Genomic DNA, 15,301 nt, shown 5'->3' on the forward strand with positions numbered 1-15,301 from the left:
GAGTTTCTAGTTTGCGAATTTTCAGCATTTTCAAATCATTCAGGATCTTCAAATCTCTAGATCCTCTAGAACCTTTAGCTCTTCGAAGTTCCTCCAGTCTTTCGATCTTCAAATATTAATCGCAAAGGAGAAAGAATCCACCTACCTAACCACCTACCTAATTAATAATTTCCTTTTTATTGCCTTCTTACCACCTTTGTTCAGACGTTGAAGCATACATTGCGTACCTAACATTACGTACACGTGTAATCGCGAATAACTTCTAGCCGAGCGCGAGCGTTCGAAAGAGATAACGAAAGCGAAAGATAGTCGTGGACAGACGCGACCAGGCGTGAATTATTTCACGTGGACAGGTTTTTACGGTGCGAGAGACTCGGCGAACGGTGGAAGAAAAAAAGGAAGAAAAAAAAGGAAAAGAAGGGGGAGAAAAAAAAAACATTCTCGAGGAACGAACAGGCCGCTTCTCCTTGACAATCTCTTTCCGCGAGTGATTGACGAGCTGCCGCCAAGTCACTTTTCCACGTTCAACCAGCTAAGTACATTCGACGATCTTGAACCGATTCTATCGGTGATTTATTTAGAAAGCACCGGTCGATCGACTAATTGCGAATTATTCAACATTTTCAGTAACACTTTATACGTTTTTTTTTCTTTTTTAATGAATCGAGATATTTTTTTTTTTTTTTAATGATCGATGATTGATTGGTATTAAGAGTACATAAACTCGCGTTTGACGCAGTGAACGCCTCATTTTTTTTGTTTTGTTACAATTAGTGCTCGACCTGTGACAAATGTTTATTACTTGATTCTAATATTTCTTGCATAGTGATTTGTGAAACTTTTCACTGATTTTATTTGCGAAGATTAATTTTCACGCGTCTTCGTAATCTTCGATGATCGTCCACCGTCATTTCTCGTAAAATATGTATAACTGAAAGTCGCTGCTGTCGATATCTTTATTTAGCACTGTTAATATTAATTATTTGTCCGGAGACACGACATCAAACTCTGTTAAGTTTATTTTATTTGCTTTAGAGATTCACCAGAATTTTGTCTGAATCTGAATCAATCAAACTTGAGTTTTCAGCTAAATTAAATTACGCTAAAAGAAATTACAATTGATCAAACTTTAAAAAAACATTCCGATTACAGAAGAGAGAAGCTAGTGTCTCTTGACTATCGATGCTTAAATTTAAATCAATTAAATATTTTTAAAAAATGTCAATTCTTAGCGATCAAATTGTGCCGAAAGAAGCTACAGTCGATAAGGAAGTTCGACAAAATTCCAAATTACAGAAGAAAGGAATTGGTGTCTTTTAAATTTCAATGCTTGAATCTAAATCAATCGAACGTTTAAAAATGTCAATTCTTACCTCTCGAATTACGAATGAAGCTACAGTCGATAAAGAAGTTCGATAAAATTCCAAATTATAAAACACCGAACAGAGAGAGAGAGAGAGAGAGAGAGAGAGAGAGAGAGAGAGAGAGAGAGAGAGAGAGAAAAGAAAATGGTGTCCTTTGACTTTTTTGGATGCTTGAATTTAAATCAATTGAATTTCCAAAACTGTTCCTCGCTCTCAAATCACACTAAAAGCGAGCTGCAATCACGAAGAGAGAAATGTTCGACGTTCTAAAATCAATTGAAACTCCTGAAGCTGTCAATTCTTAGCATTCGAAATTACCGCGGGAGAAGCCACAGTCGGTAAAGAAGTTCGAGCGAAGAACTCCGATTACAGAAATCTTTCTTCTTCTTTTCTTCTTCTTTCGACTTTTTTGAAATATGCAACTGGATGATACATCCCGTGGGATTGGGTGTCCCGGGAACGTTTCTACGCGGCTCGTTGCATAGTCGTGTGCATCGAGGCAGTAAGAAACGATTCCCAGGAGGTCTGGAGGCTATCAGAGGAGCGGCCAAGGACGTCTTCGTGGCTCGTTGCGTTTCAACCCGTTATGCACGAGCTCGTAATTTACAATCGTACCAGTACACCAGACGAGACAGACACGGATTTCCCCGGCGTTTGTTATTGTCACGCTTTACCCAATTTCGTTAAATTATTTATCACTTTGCATAACGTGAGAAATTCGTGAGGCGTACGACGTGTTGAAAACAGGCGTGTTGAGACAGATTTAATTAAACTGTGGCAGTGTTATTTCAAACGTAACTTCATCCTCGATCAAAATCAGATAAATCATTTTCTTTTTTTGGCGAATAAATCGAATTATCTCGACGGTGAGTGAAGTTTGCATGATAGAAGTTTGCATGGAGGTACAAAACAAAAGTAAAGAAAGAAATTATTTCATTTGATAGACCAATTAATATAAATTAATATCGAGAATGATCGTTTTGCTTAATAAATAATAAATTAACGTGGGATTATCTCGAGACAACGAGCCGCGGCCAGATAAGACGATGTGCTATTGAAGTAATCACTTCTCAAATATTTTACTCAAACAATACCCACGCCTGTTTCAGAGTAGATTTATTTGTTGCAGACTTACAAGCGGATTTTTATGCAAAATCGAAAGTTACAAGAACGTAGAATTATATGAAATACTCAATTTAGGATATATAATGGATAAAGCTGAGTTTATAAAATACACAAAATGTATAAAGTACACAGAGATCTGCTTACTATAGGAAACGTAGTTGAAACTAATTTCTGTTCGTAAAAATATAAAAACGCATTTGCTAATGCATGGTACAGGGTGGCCACTGAAAAACTAAAGGGTTTAAAAAAGTCATAACTTGTTAATTATATATAAATATATATTTTATATATTATATAAAATATATAATATATTATAAAATTAATATATAATGTTATATATTATATAAAAATATAAATATATATTATTATATATTATATAACTATATATAATATATTATATAAAATAAAATTAATATATAATGTTATATACTATATAATAATATAAATATATATTATTATATATTACATAACTATATAATATATTATATAAAAATACAAATATATATTATTACATATTGTACAACTATATAACATATTATATAAAAACATAAATATATACTATTATATTATTTTATATTCCCAAATAAAGTAATAAAAAATTTAAAAAAAACGTGTGTCTGTAAAATTTTTGTTTTATACAATCAGTCTTTAAGTAATCTGTAGGATAGAAAGCAAAGAAATGATCTACACGTTTTTAATATCGTATCATATAAAAATAACGTCGAGTCTCTTTGCTACTAAGATGTTCCTTCATTCTTTCTTTTTTTTCCTTTTCCTTTTCTTCCATTTCGCCGAGTGAGAAGACTTTTCATTTCGAACACAAAACGACCCGCCGGCTTTTCCAAACCGGAAACATTGATTGATCAAGCAGTCTTCCGTGAGATTTCTACCACCGAGAGAGTAGATGCATATCGGAGAATTGAATGCGGTTTGTACAATAAAACGTCCGCAGTTCCGTTCTTAAACGCCATATCTTATTCAGGATTATTATTAATTGTTGCGCGTGCTCGTGCAAAAGAATACTTATTGAAAGCAAATCATCTCCTCGTGAGTGCACCTGCGCTCGAATCGAAGGGCCAGATTGAAACGAAAGCGAACCGAAGTCCTCGTCTTTGTCTTTTCCTTTAATTGCACTTCTCTCAGGTGTTCACAAATTAGACGTATCCAGCGGACTTGAATATTCTCAAGTTAGATGTATGCGATTAGTTTTCCTGCGTATTTTTTTATATTCGAATGAAAGTGAAATCAGTGAAATTTTCGTAGCCGTTCCATCAAGTAACCACGCGTTCGCGATATACCTAAACCGAGGCCTCAACAGGCCTAATCTGAACGATATACTGGCAACAAGGTCACTAAAAACTGACTGAGATAGCACTTACGTCGAAAACTTACTTGAAAGCTGTTGAAATGTCCATGTGTCTCTTGCTTCTCGCTGTGACATGCTTCGATGATAACAATATACATCTCGCAGAAAATATATTTCATATTTATTCGATTATTCTCATTCGTGGAATTGTAATCACTATAACTTTTAGCATTGATCAAATTTCTCATTGTCGTGGATTCTAGTTTATTCTTAAAAGTGTTGCAACATGTAGTCCTTCGAATACCATTTTAATTTGTCAGAAATATCATTCGTGAATAAAAAAATCATTATCGTCGACGCGATACAATATTTATTTTGATTATTATTTGAATGTTCTCGTTATAAATTCTTGTAAAATATCGGGGGAATGTTCTAATCTTCCACTCACGATTTAAAAAAATACTATTTTAATTACCGATGATAAGTATTACATGTATATAATTTTATTTTTTACTTTTATTTAATTACCTGATCTGATTTTTCGAACACTGATTCAAAGAAACTGGACAAAATATAGAATATAAAATATAATATATGGTTCGCTCACTTTAACTCGTCAAACTATAAATAAAAAGAGACAGTGTGGGTGAAAAAAAGTAACTATAGACAAAAAGGTAGATTAATAAACATTGTTATTAATTTATTTGTTAATAATTTAATTTGTTATTAATAATTTATATTTATTTTTATTTTCGAAAGTCCATTCTTATAAAGTATCGAGGGATGTTCTAATCTGCAGAGGGAAAATTCCACTCACGATTTAAAAAAATACTATTTTAATTATCAACGAGACCGATGATAAGTATTACATATATACAATTTTATTTTTCTTATTTTTATTTAATTACCTGATCTGATTTTCAAACACTGATTCAAAGAAACTGTGCAAAATATAAAATCGTATGGTTCATTCGTTTTAACTTGTCAAACTATAAATAAAAAGAGACAGTGTGGGTGAAAAAAGTAACTATAGACAAAAAGGTAGATTAATAAACATTGTTATTAATTTATTTGTTAATAATTTAATTTGTTATTAATAATTTATATTTATTTTTATTTTCGAAAGTCCATTCTTATAAAGTATCGAGGGATGTTCTAATCTGTAGAGGGAAAGTTCCACTCACGATTTAAAAAAATACTATTTTAATTATCAACGAGACCGATGATAAGTATTACATATATACAATTTTATTTTTTTAATTTTTATTTAATTACCTGATCTGATTTTCGAACACTGATTCACTGGGCAAAATATAAAATGATTCATTCATTTTAACTCGTTAAACTATAAAAAGAAATTTAAAAAAATAAAAAGAGACACTGTGGATGAAAAAAGTAACTATCGATAAAAAGGTAGATTAATAAACATTGTTATTAATTTATTAATAATTTATATTAATAAATATTATTAGTATTAATATTATTATATATTAATAAATATGTTATATTAATAATTTATATTATATTATATTATATTATATTATATTATATTATATATATTATATTAAATATTATATTTTTTATTTATATTACTTTTTATTTTCGAAAGTCTTCGTTGACAAATATCATTTCCCTCGACGAAAGCATTAGACGCCGAATGTCCCACTCGGGAATTCGACAATTTCACTATTCAATATTTAATATTTATCATTTGGAAAGTTCCCAGTAAGCAATATGTCCGGCAACGCGTTTCCTGTAGCTTTCGTCGAATTTCCACGTGGTTTCCTCTCGTTCGGAGACACGTAACGCTCGCGCGTTAGATATAACTGGAAACAGACGATCCCAGACTTGGTAATCGGTTTCCTTTTCCACCGCCTGTGCCTGTATAATCACTCGAAGCGGTAACCTGTGTCAGTAATTAGAGAAGACCGCACTAATTGGAGCGTGCTCGAGAAGAGAAAGCATTTTAAGGAACACACGCGCGGTCGTGCACGTACTTCCGGCAGTTCGAGACACTCCATTCTTCCCTCTCTCTCTTTGCGTGCTTTTTTCCACTCGTGTTACGTAATTTGTTGTCGCGCGCACCGTTTCTCCGTTTCAAGACGAAGGTGAAAACTTTCCTGGATCTGGATTTCCCTGTTTTCCGATCGTTTTCTCGACCATGCTCGACCAAACTGTGAACCTCCTTTCGGTTATTAGCCGTCTTTTCTTTTTATTGTCGGTCTTTTCGTTCGACTTGTTTTCCTTAGTCTCGTCGATTGTTTTTCAGTTTTGTTTTTCATGTGTTTCAGTTTTGTTTTCAGTCATGTTTATAGATCATTCATTGTGGTTAACGTCGCGAAGCTCTCATCAACGGGGTTTCGCTGTGTTTGGAAATCGAAAATGGACGTCTATTTTCGAATCGTTAGACTTTTGAACTTTCAAAATGCTTGAACCTTTTAATTTCCAAATTTTCGAGTTTTCGAATCTTCGAGTCTTTGAAGTTTCGAGTTTTTGGATCTTTGAATCCTTGAATCCTTTAATTTTTTAATTCTTGAGTCTTTGAGTCTTTGAGTCTTTGAATCTTTGAATATTTAAGTTGTTGAATTTTTGGATCTTTGGACCTCTGGATCTTTCAATTTTTAAATTTTTGAATCTGAGTCTTTAAATTTTTTTAATCTTTAAGCCTTTGAATTTTTGAATGTTTAAGTTCTTGAATTTTTGGATCTTTGGACCTTTGGACTTCTGGATCTTTGGATCTTTCAATTTTTAAATTTTTGAATCTGAGTCTTTAAATTTTTTTAATCTTTAAGCCTTTGAATTTTTGAATGTTTAAGTTCTTGAATTTTTGGATCTTTGGACCTTTGGACTTCTGGATCTTTGCGTCTTTCAATTTTTAAATTTTTGAATCTTTTGAGTCTTTAAATTTTTGAGTTTCTACGTTTCTTAATCTTTGATTCTCTGAATTTTTGAATCTTTGAGTCTTTAAATTTTTTAATCTTTAAGCCTTTGAATTTTTGAATGTTTAAGTTCTTGAATTTTTGGATTTTTGGACCTTTGGACCTCTGGATCTTTGCGTCTTTCAATTTTTAAATTTTTGAATCTTTTGAGTCTTTAAATTTTTGAGTTTCTAAGTTTTTTAATCTTTGATTCTCTGAATTTTTGAATCTTTGAGTCTTTAAATTTTTTAATCTTTAAGCCTTTGAATTTTTGAATGTTTAAGTTCTTGAATTTTTGGATTTTTGGACCTTTGGACCTCTGGATCTTTGCGTCTTTCAATTTTTAAATTTTTGAATCTTTTGAGTCTTTAAATTTTTGAGTTTCTAAGTTTTTTAATCTTTGATTCTCTGAATTTTTGAATCTTTGAGTCTTTAAATTTTTTAATCTTTAAGCCTTTGAATTTTTGAATGTTTAAGTTCAGAATTTTTCGATTTTTGGACCTTTGAACCTCTGAATCGTTGTGTCTTTCAATTTTTAAATTTTTGAATCTTTTGAGTCTTTAAATTTTTTAATCTTTGATTCTTTCAATTTTTGAATCTTGAGTTTCTAAGCTTTTTAATCTTTGATTCTCTGAATTTTTGAACCTTTAAGACTTTGAACTTTTGGATCTTCGGATTTCCAAGTTTTCGAACACTGAAATTTTCGTACTCTTCAATTTCCAATTTCCCAGAATCTGTCGAGTGTAATTAAAAATAATTCAAAATTCAAGTAGTAAGATCCAAGGAAAAAAGAACTCGGGAATCCAACGCAGGCCAACACAGACAGGTGAAATTCAAGGCTTCGTAGAAAATAAATTTAGCTCGCAAATGGTTAAATTGATTGGAAGTTGTATTTATGGTAATGTATTATGCAAGCCTGTTGCACGCCTAACCGCACAAATGCCCAATATATACGTATGCACGTTATAGTTTAATGGGAATTGGTGTTTGCAGAATTTCGATTGTAAAACAGTATCTACTTGCGGAACAGCCGCGGTGCAATGCAATTATTGAGCGGCGAAGTTAATAATAGATTTTTAAAATAACGTGGTTTACAGATCGTTTGTCAAGGGAGATGACAGCGGCTTACCGCACGCATAAATTATCGGTACACGGACAACGGCGCTAAATTTACGGATCATAAGTCAGAGATTCTTCTTTCTTTGCACACGCTCGGTAGATTTCCTTTTTCGTCGTTCAGTCTAAACGTCCAGTTTAACGAGAAAGAAAAAGAAAAAAAAAAAAAAACGAAAAGAAGAAAAGAAACATTTATTTTTGTACGTAAAAATATTTCCAGTTGTCAATAGAGATTTTTCTTCTGTTTCTTTTTTTTTTTCTTTGTCAAGAATATTAAATTCGTCACAGCATAATTTCAAAAGGAAAAAATGATTTTGATTCAAGGAAGTTGGAAGTCTTTTTATTTTGGACAATTTATATAGAATGTTACTCTTAAAGATTCGTTCTTTAACAAATCGTGTTTCGTCTCTAATTTGATTCCAAATCATTATTTTTCGAAGTGTAGTTCAAGATTTCCAGCAAGCGTTACTTTTTTTTAGTTTCTATTTAAAGATCATCGACAAATTTTCTACACGTTGTGATCAAATAGAATCGAGCCAGGCATTCAGTTGTTTCACAGTCGGCTCGGGGTTGGATTCATAAACTTGATCGCGAGCTAGGCCTTGATCACGGATTTCAGTTTCACCTCGTATTCGATTCTATCGTCCGAAATAGCCGAGTATCGGTGTACCAAGGCCGCAGGAAACCATTCCCAAACAAATGCGATTGTTTATTCGTTTCCCAACAGTGGCACGTCTTTATCATTGTCGTCGATAATTTCTGTTTCGTTTATATTTTTTCTTTTTTTTTTTTTTTTTTTTTTTTTAATATAAAAAAGATCACATTGATTTGTTCGATATAAATACAATATACGTACAATTACTATCATATTTCGCTATCTCTAAAATATGGAAATAATGGAAATTAATAAAATTGAGTTGCTTTTATTAAAAAAAGAAAAATTCAATGAAATTTGAAAATGATAGAAAAGTGTCTTCTTGCTCTCCGTATATAATACGTCTGTTGCAAAAAAGTTTCGCGCATCAATTGAATTTCAGAGTCTAGGATTTATATATATTTGTGGACGTAGAAATATGCACGGTGACAAAATTCACAGGACGATAGGAAGTAGTAAAATTTAACCGAGAGCCAATAAGAAGACATTTTCTCGAAAGTGAAAGCGTGCAACATGGCGGCGTTGGACCTAACCTAAACCTCACCTCAGATAAAACGTACGATGAATTCTAATTATCTCAAACTCTACCAGAATATATTTACACAGAATATAAAACGTAGGATTTGAACTTTTGTGTGCGTGTTGAAAAAAGTCGTTCGTTTCAGCAATTTTCACCGAGAAACACGAACGACGGAGAAAATTGACAGTGTCGATGCATTGAACGCGCCTGCGCAGTAAACGTAATTAAGTTACAAACGAGAAACCGTGGTTGGTAATCGATATGTGGCAGAGATAAGAGCGCTAAAAGAGCGGAAATCATCGTTGTTCGTTAATAAAACTATTTTCAATTCCCTTTCACCGGCGTTTATCTGGAATCTCGCTGGATTTATTTTCCATGGACGGGCACAATGGCTGGGCTTGTACGCGAACGCAACTGCGTGAGACTTAATGGATATTTTATTCGGTCTCGCGAGTTATTGCCTGTCAAATTAATTTCACCGCTACCGCGTTCAATTAGAAAACGGTGCACCGGGATATTTCACGCAAATCTTGTTCCGATATTTGTTGCGAAAATGAACAGAAATAACCGATAACCGCACACCAAACCAGGGTGTGTATTTTCCATCTGGTCACGAAATCCAAACTACGACGAGCGACTAATGAAAGTTTTTCGAATTTTTGTCTGTAATATTCTTTTTCTTTTTTTTTTTTTTAAGTTGGCGTGTACACTTTTATAAGGCAAAAGTGTACTTGACAGTCGAAGAGAGAAAATTTCGTAAGCTTGTAAATTTTTATCGATGGTCCAGCGACACTCAATTTTACAATCAACCTCAGATAACGTTCTCAGTATCGCTATTGTCGGGCGAATTAATTAATAATCTTAAACAGAACTTCTATAACAATTCACACGAATCACGCACGCTTGCAAAGTGTGCACATTCCCAAACTTTTATAACCAACTCTTGTTATATATTCCAACCTCTCGTTATCATCGATCGACTAACTAATAATCTTCGATAATAATCACGAAATCTCACATAATTGACAAAACTTTCAAACTCTTTCGTAGCCACCAATCCCTCGAATCTATGCGACGAGTGGCAATGCTATAATTGTAACAATAATAACAATATTATCGTCATCGATGTAGCAATTAATTAACAATCATTCTACGCGTTCGACGACGACGAATCGTTTCGATCTGTCCACCTTTTTTCCTTTTTCTCATTTTTTTTCTTTTTTTTTTTCCTTCCTCACGCCTGTCGGGGCGGTACCGTACATGACTCACTGCGTACTTGAGTCAGGTAAAACGTTCGCGTGTTGTCGATTACGTAAAGGAGTATCTTGCGGAGGAATCGGGATGACGGAGAACCGGTGGAGGAGAGGAGACCGCGATGGAGCGAGGAGGGAGAGGGGAGAGAAGGCAGGGAACGTAGTAATTAGAGGCACGCTCTCGGTATAACGAAGCAACACACATAACGAAGAACTAGTTCTTACCGTTAACGGAAATCGTGTCTCGGGCTTACTTGGATTCAAGCGTCAAGCTTCTTTCTCGGCCTCTTCGCGGCAATTACCATTTACTTACTTCCATTTGGCTTCCGCTTTTGTTACGCGGCCCGCCCCGGACCAGGAACTCGGTCAACTCGCGTTTGCACACGGTGGTCAATGAAACACCGAACGATACAAAGAAGTAACCTTTGCAACGCACATGTTTTTTATTACTTTGCAATCTGACGATTTTTATTGTTTCGCAATTTTACGATTTTTTTTGCAATTCTACAGTTTTTATTATTTTGTAATTTTACAGTTTCACTCTTTGTTTACTTTACAATTTTTACAATTTTACAACTTTTATAATTTTACAATTTTACAACTTTTATAATTTTACAATTTTACAATTCTTACAATTTTACAATTTTATAATTCTTACAATTTTACAATTTTACAATTCTTACAATTTTACAACTTTTACAATTTTATAATTTTTACAATTTTACAATTTTTTTATTATTTTATTTAGAAGTATAATTAATGGACTTTTGTCAGTATTGATATTTGTCTTCGAATAAATCTCGATCCTTCGGGTTTGGTATTAAGATTCTGAATTCTAAACTCGCGGACTTTTATTTATCATAAATCACCATAATGATTGTGATATTTCGTCATTGAAAGATTTACAGCGACGTGTTCGAGCGTTGTTTTTCTCATCGTCGCGAAAATTATCACGAAAACTCGTGCTTCATTGTCGAAAGATTTTTAACAATATTTATGTGTAACAATATTGTTTCTCGTTGTCGTAAAAATTGTTTCAAATTGTCAAAAAAAAAAAAAAAAAAAAGAAGAAAAAATTGTGGTACTTCATCGAGAGATTTATGGCAATATTTGAATATTCTTTATCATTATCGCAAAAATTGTAATATTTCATCACTGAAGGATTTCTAACAATATTTAAATGTTATTTCAAATTATCACAAAAATCGTTGCAAATCATTATCAAAAAAAAAAAAAAAAAAGAGAAACAGTGGTACTTCATCGTCGAAATTTGTTTGTAATATACAAACATTTGAATGTTGAAATTTATCATTGAAACGTTTGAAAGTAGTACTTCTCCAGAGCGTTTGGATTCCCAGAGATTTTCCTCGTCGCCGTCACTTTCCGCAGCACTTCCACTCGGTTTCTTCGTCGCGTTGCTGCTCTTCTTCACCTTCTTCGTTAGACACGACTCTCCCACCCCTCTTCCCGTTTAATCGGCTGTGCGTTGCTCGTGTTCCAGCCGCCACGCAACGCGAGATTAGTTCCGCAGAGCTGGCGACGACCGTCAGCCTTGAACTAAATTGCGAACTGTCGTTGTTTAGTTGTTTAACCACCGCGCACTTCGTCATTAGGCCCAGTTCAACGATCTAAAATATGTGTATATATATATATATATATATTATTTTTTTATAAAATAAAAATAATAAATATATATTTAGAAATTAAATGTTTGTCTTGTTTATTAATATCTATTTTTTTTAAATAAATTTAATTTATATATAGTGCAAATAAAATAAATAAAATAAGTATACATAATAATATAATAAAATAAATAAAATAAAAAAATAAATATATGTAATAAAATAAACATACATAATAAAATAAATAAATAAATATACATAATAAAATAAATAAAATGAACATACATAACAAAATAAATAAAATAAATATACATAATAATATAATAAAATAAATAAAATAAATATACGTAATAAAATAAATAAAATAAACATACATAATAAAATAAATAAAATAAACATACATAATAAAATAAATAACTTTTTTTTTCTTTTTCTTTCCAAACATAACCAAACTACGTGTCAGCTTGATTCAGTTTCATTTCTAGCAGTCTCAAGCACAACTTTTTCGATTGTTGTACTTAACGAAAGATCAAATTAAAGGCGTGCATTCCATTTCCAAGGGTTGAAAACATCCATTATCCATTTTCCAAGTTTCCGCATCGACTTCTCGCTTCGTTTAACGAAGCTGGTCCTGTCTCCGACGTTCCTCCATTTCATGAATGCCACGATCGTTTCGCAGATAATCGCCGAGTAATCCACAGCCACATTTGAATCATAGCCTGCAAGATAATCGTGGACGATCGTTCATCGGGTGCAGCTCGGGAGGGGGGCGGAGGGGGGAGACATCTGAATACAGAGTATTAAAATCCTCCGTTCGTTGGAAATATCTATCAGGCTGCGGTGGTAGCGGGACGACCTCGTTGACAGCCGGTGTACCACGATAATAACCATTTGTCGAATGCGGTTTTGTCGCACGTTTTCAACCGCGCGTTGTTCAGCCATTGGAAAAAAGAGAGGAAAAATAGAGAAACCGTTCTGTTCCGTTGGCCCTCTGCCGTTCTATTGCTTGGAGTCTCTGCCGAGTTTCTCGCGCAAATATCAAACGATCCACCGAGCGTTCGATGTCGTCGTTTCTCTTACGTACAGCGAAGAGCATAATTCAAAAGCTGATAAAAAATGATCGTACGACGAATCCACTTTAATCCCTCTTGCGCTGGCAACTGGTTGCGCGGACCGTAACGAGTGACCGTACCGTACGCAATAATTGGTCGCTTTCTTTTTCTTCTGAACTCGGTCGGTATGACGTCACTGGATAGAAATTATCGAGAAGTAATATGTTCGTTATTTCCTTCGTCTGGGTTGTTACTTAAAATATACTTGAAACTGGGAAGATGTTGCAATTTCGAGGCAAAAAGTTCTCGACGTGCGTGGCACGTCATTTCAGCGAAAGAGGTTAACCACTGATTGCGGACCATAACGAGTGACCGAACCGTATACATATAACTCGACGCTTTCTTTTTGAACTCGGTCGGTATATATGTCACTTGGATAGAAATTATTGTGAAGTAATAAATTTGTTATTTGGTTTTGTCTAGGTTATACTGAAATATACTTAAAGTATTGCAATTTTGGAAAATTCTTGACGTGCGTGGCATCAAGACGTCATTTCAGCGCAAGAGGTTAAAGCCACTTGCGCTGGCAATTAATTGCGGACCATAACGAGTGACCGAACCGTACACGATAAATCGTCGCTTTCTTTTTGAACTCGTCGATAATATCACTGTAGATAGATAGAAATTATTGAGAAGTAATAAAATTTATTACTTGTTTTGCCTGCGTTATACTTGAATATATTTAAAACTGTGGAAATATTGCAATTTCGGGACAAAAAATTCTCGACGTGTGTGGCAGAGGTTAACCACTTGCGCTGGCAACCGATTGCGGACCATAACGAGTGACCGAACCGTACACGATAAATCGTCGCTTTCTTTTTGAACTCGTCGATATATCACTGTAGATAGATCGAAATTATTATTATTTATTACTTGTTTTGCCTGGGTTATATTGAAATATGTTTAAAACTGAGAAAATGTTGCAATTTTGGAACAAAAAATTCTCGACGTATCATTCCAGCGCAAGAGGTTAAAGTCTCATTTAAAGCGTGAAGCTTCTACTTACTTGTTACTCGTTTTTTTTCTTTCTTTTTTTTTTTTTTCCTTCAAAGGTCGAAGATTTCCACGTGTCTAAGAACGTTGAAAAAAAAATTTTTTTTTGCAACTAGATGCAGAACCATCGTTTCAAAGATCGAAGACCTCTTGAAACTTACGCTGTACGATTTTATTGAAAAAATTGAAAATTCAAGAAATTCTAATATTTGACTAATCCGTCTAACCCTAAACGTTCCATATTCGATAAAATGGTACGAAAAAAAAATCGTACAGCGAGTTTTAAAGGCTCGTTTCAATCTTCGAGATTGAGAGAATTTTTTAATCATTTCACGCGCGCTTGAACTTTTACAATATCCGAAAAAGGAACTCATCTCTTCGAGAAAGAAACGAAAGAACGAGCTCACGACTGTCAAAGTATAAGCTTCACAAGTTTTAGAATGAAACTGTGAACGTAGATTGTTACGTGTCGATTCCGTTTTCACGAAGCTTAAATTAGCATCAATGGTATTTCGTTTTTTTCTTTTTTTTTCAAACAATTCGAAAAATTCGAAGGTAGATCGATTGTCGGGGATATTTTGCTAGAGTCAAAGCAGGTTGGTGGTTAACTTAGTAGTAAACTCGATTAAAAAAAAAAAAAAATGCAGAATTGGATTAGAATTTTTTTTAAACTAAACGCTACGTCCTTTTCTCCTGAGAGAAAAGTTGACTTCTTGAGGAATTTCTGGCATGCCACTGATCGGCCATTGTTACGCCAACCTCGTCGATCCAAGGCTACATTCACGTAGATTGCGTAGAAATAATCTTCCAACCCTTTTTCATACCGTGTGGAGTTCGATCTAAAAAACCCTTCGTTAAAAATCTGTTAAAAACATTCGTCACTCTCGCGTGGAACTTTAATTTAAGGGAGTATTTGTAAAAATCGACTTTTTGGGAATTTTCTTTCTAAGAAGACCATGATACATTTTGGCATGCAGTTTTCGCACACAGATTTATTCATACTTAAAGAGTATTTACCATTTTTCTCTTTTAACGAAATTAATGAAAGTTGTGGAAATTATATAGCCTTGGGTAAAGGAAAATGTTTTTAAAAACGGGTTCAAATGGCTGACGTGCCATTTTCGGCCCATCTGGTTACTTGAAACTAAAAAACGAAATTGCATCTTAATTAGTATAAATATGGCTATCGCGTGAACCACGGAGACAGCGAAATTTCGAAAATTAAAAAAATGGCAGCATTTTGAAATTAAAATATCGATTTTCTTTGTGCTTTTCGTTTTTTGGATAGCAAAAAAAAAAAAAAAAAAAAATGAAAAA

General features: G+C 33.5%; 1 protein-coding gene across 1 annotated transcript in view; it reads left to right on the forward strand.

The window, feature by feature from the left end:
• Window positions 1–259: 259 nt before the first annotated feature.
• LOC122534057 (hepatic leukemia factor-like) overlaps window positions 260–15,301 on the forward strand; it is a gene marked incomplete at its 5' end in the record, with an annotated part of 24,872 nt that continues 9,830 nt past the window's right edge. The window contains one exon of the mRNA XM_043664342.1: window positions 260–536. Coding sequence (XP_043520277.1) covers window positions 260–536 — 277 coding nt within the window. The remainder of the gene's footprint in view (window positions 537–15,301) is intronic.

Source organism: Frieseomelitta varia, unplaced genomic scaffold, assembly GCF_011392965.1.
Source record: "Frieseomelitta varia isolate USP_RPSP 00005682 unplaced genomic scaffold, Fvar_1.2 scaffold_572, whole genome shotgun sequence".
Lineage (NCBI taxonomy): Eukaryota > Metazoa > Arthropoda > Insecta > Hymenoptera > Apidae > Frieseomelitta > Frieseomelitta varia.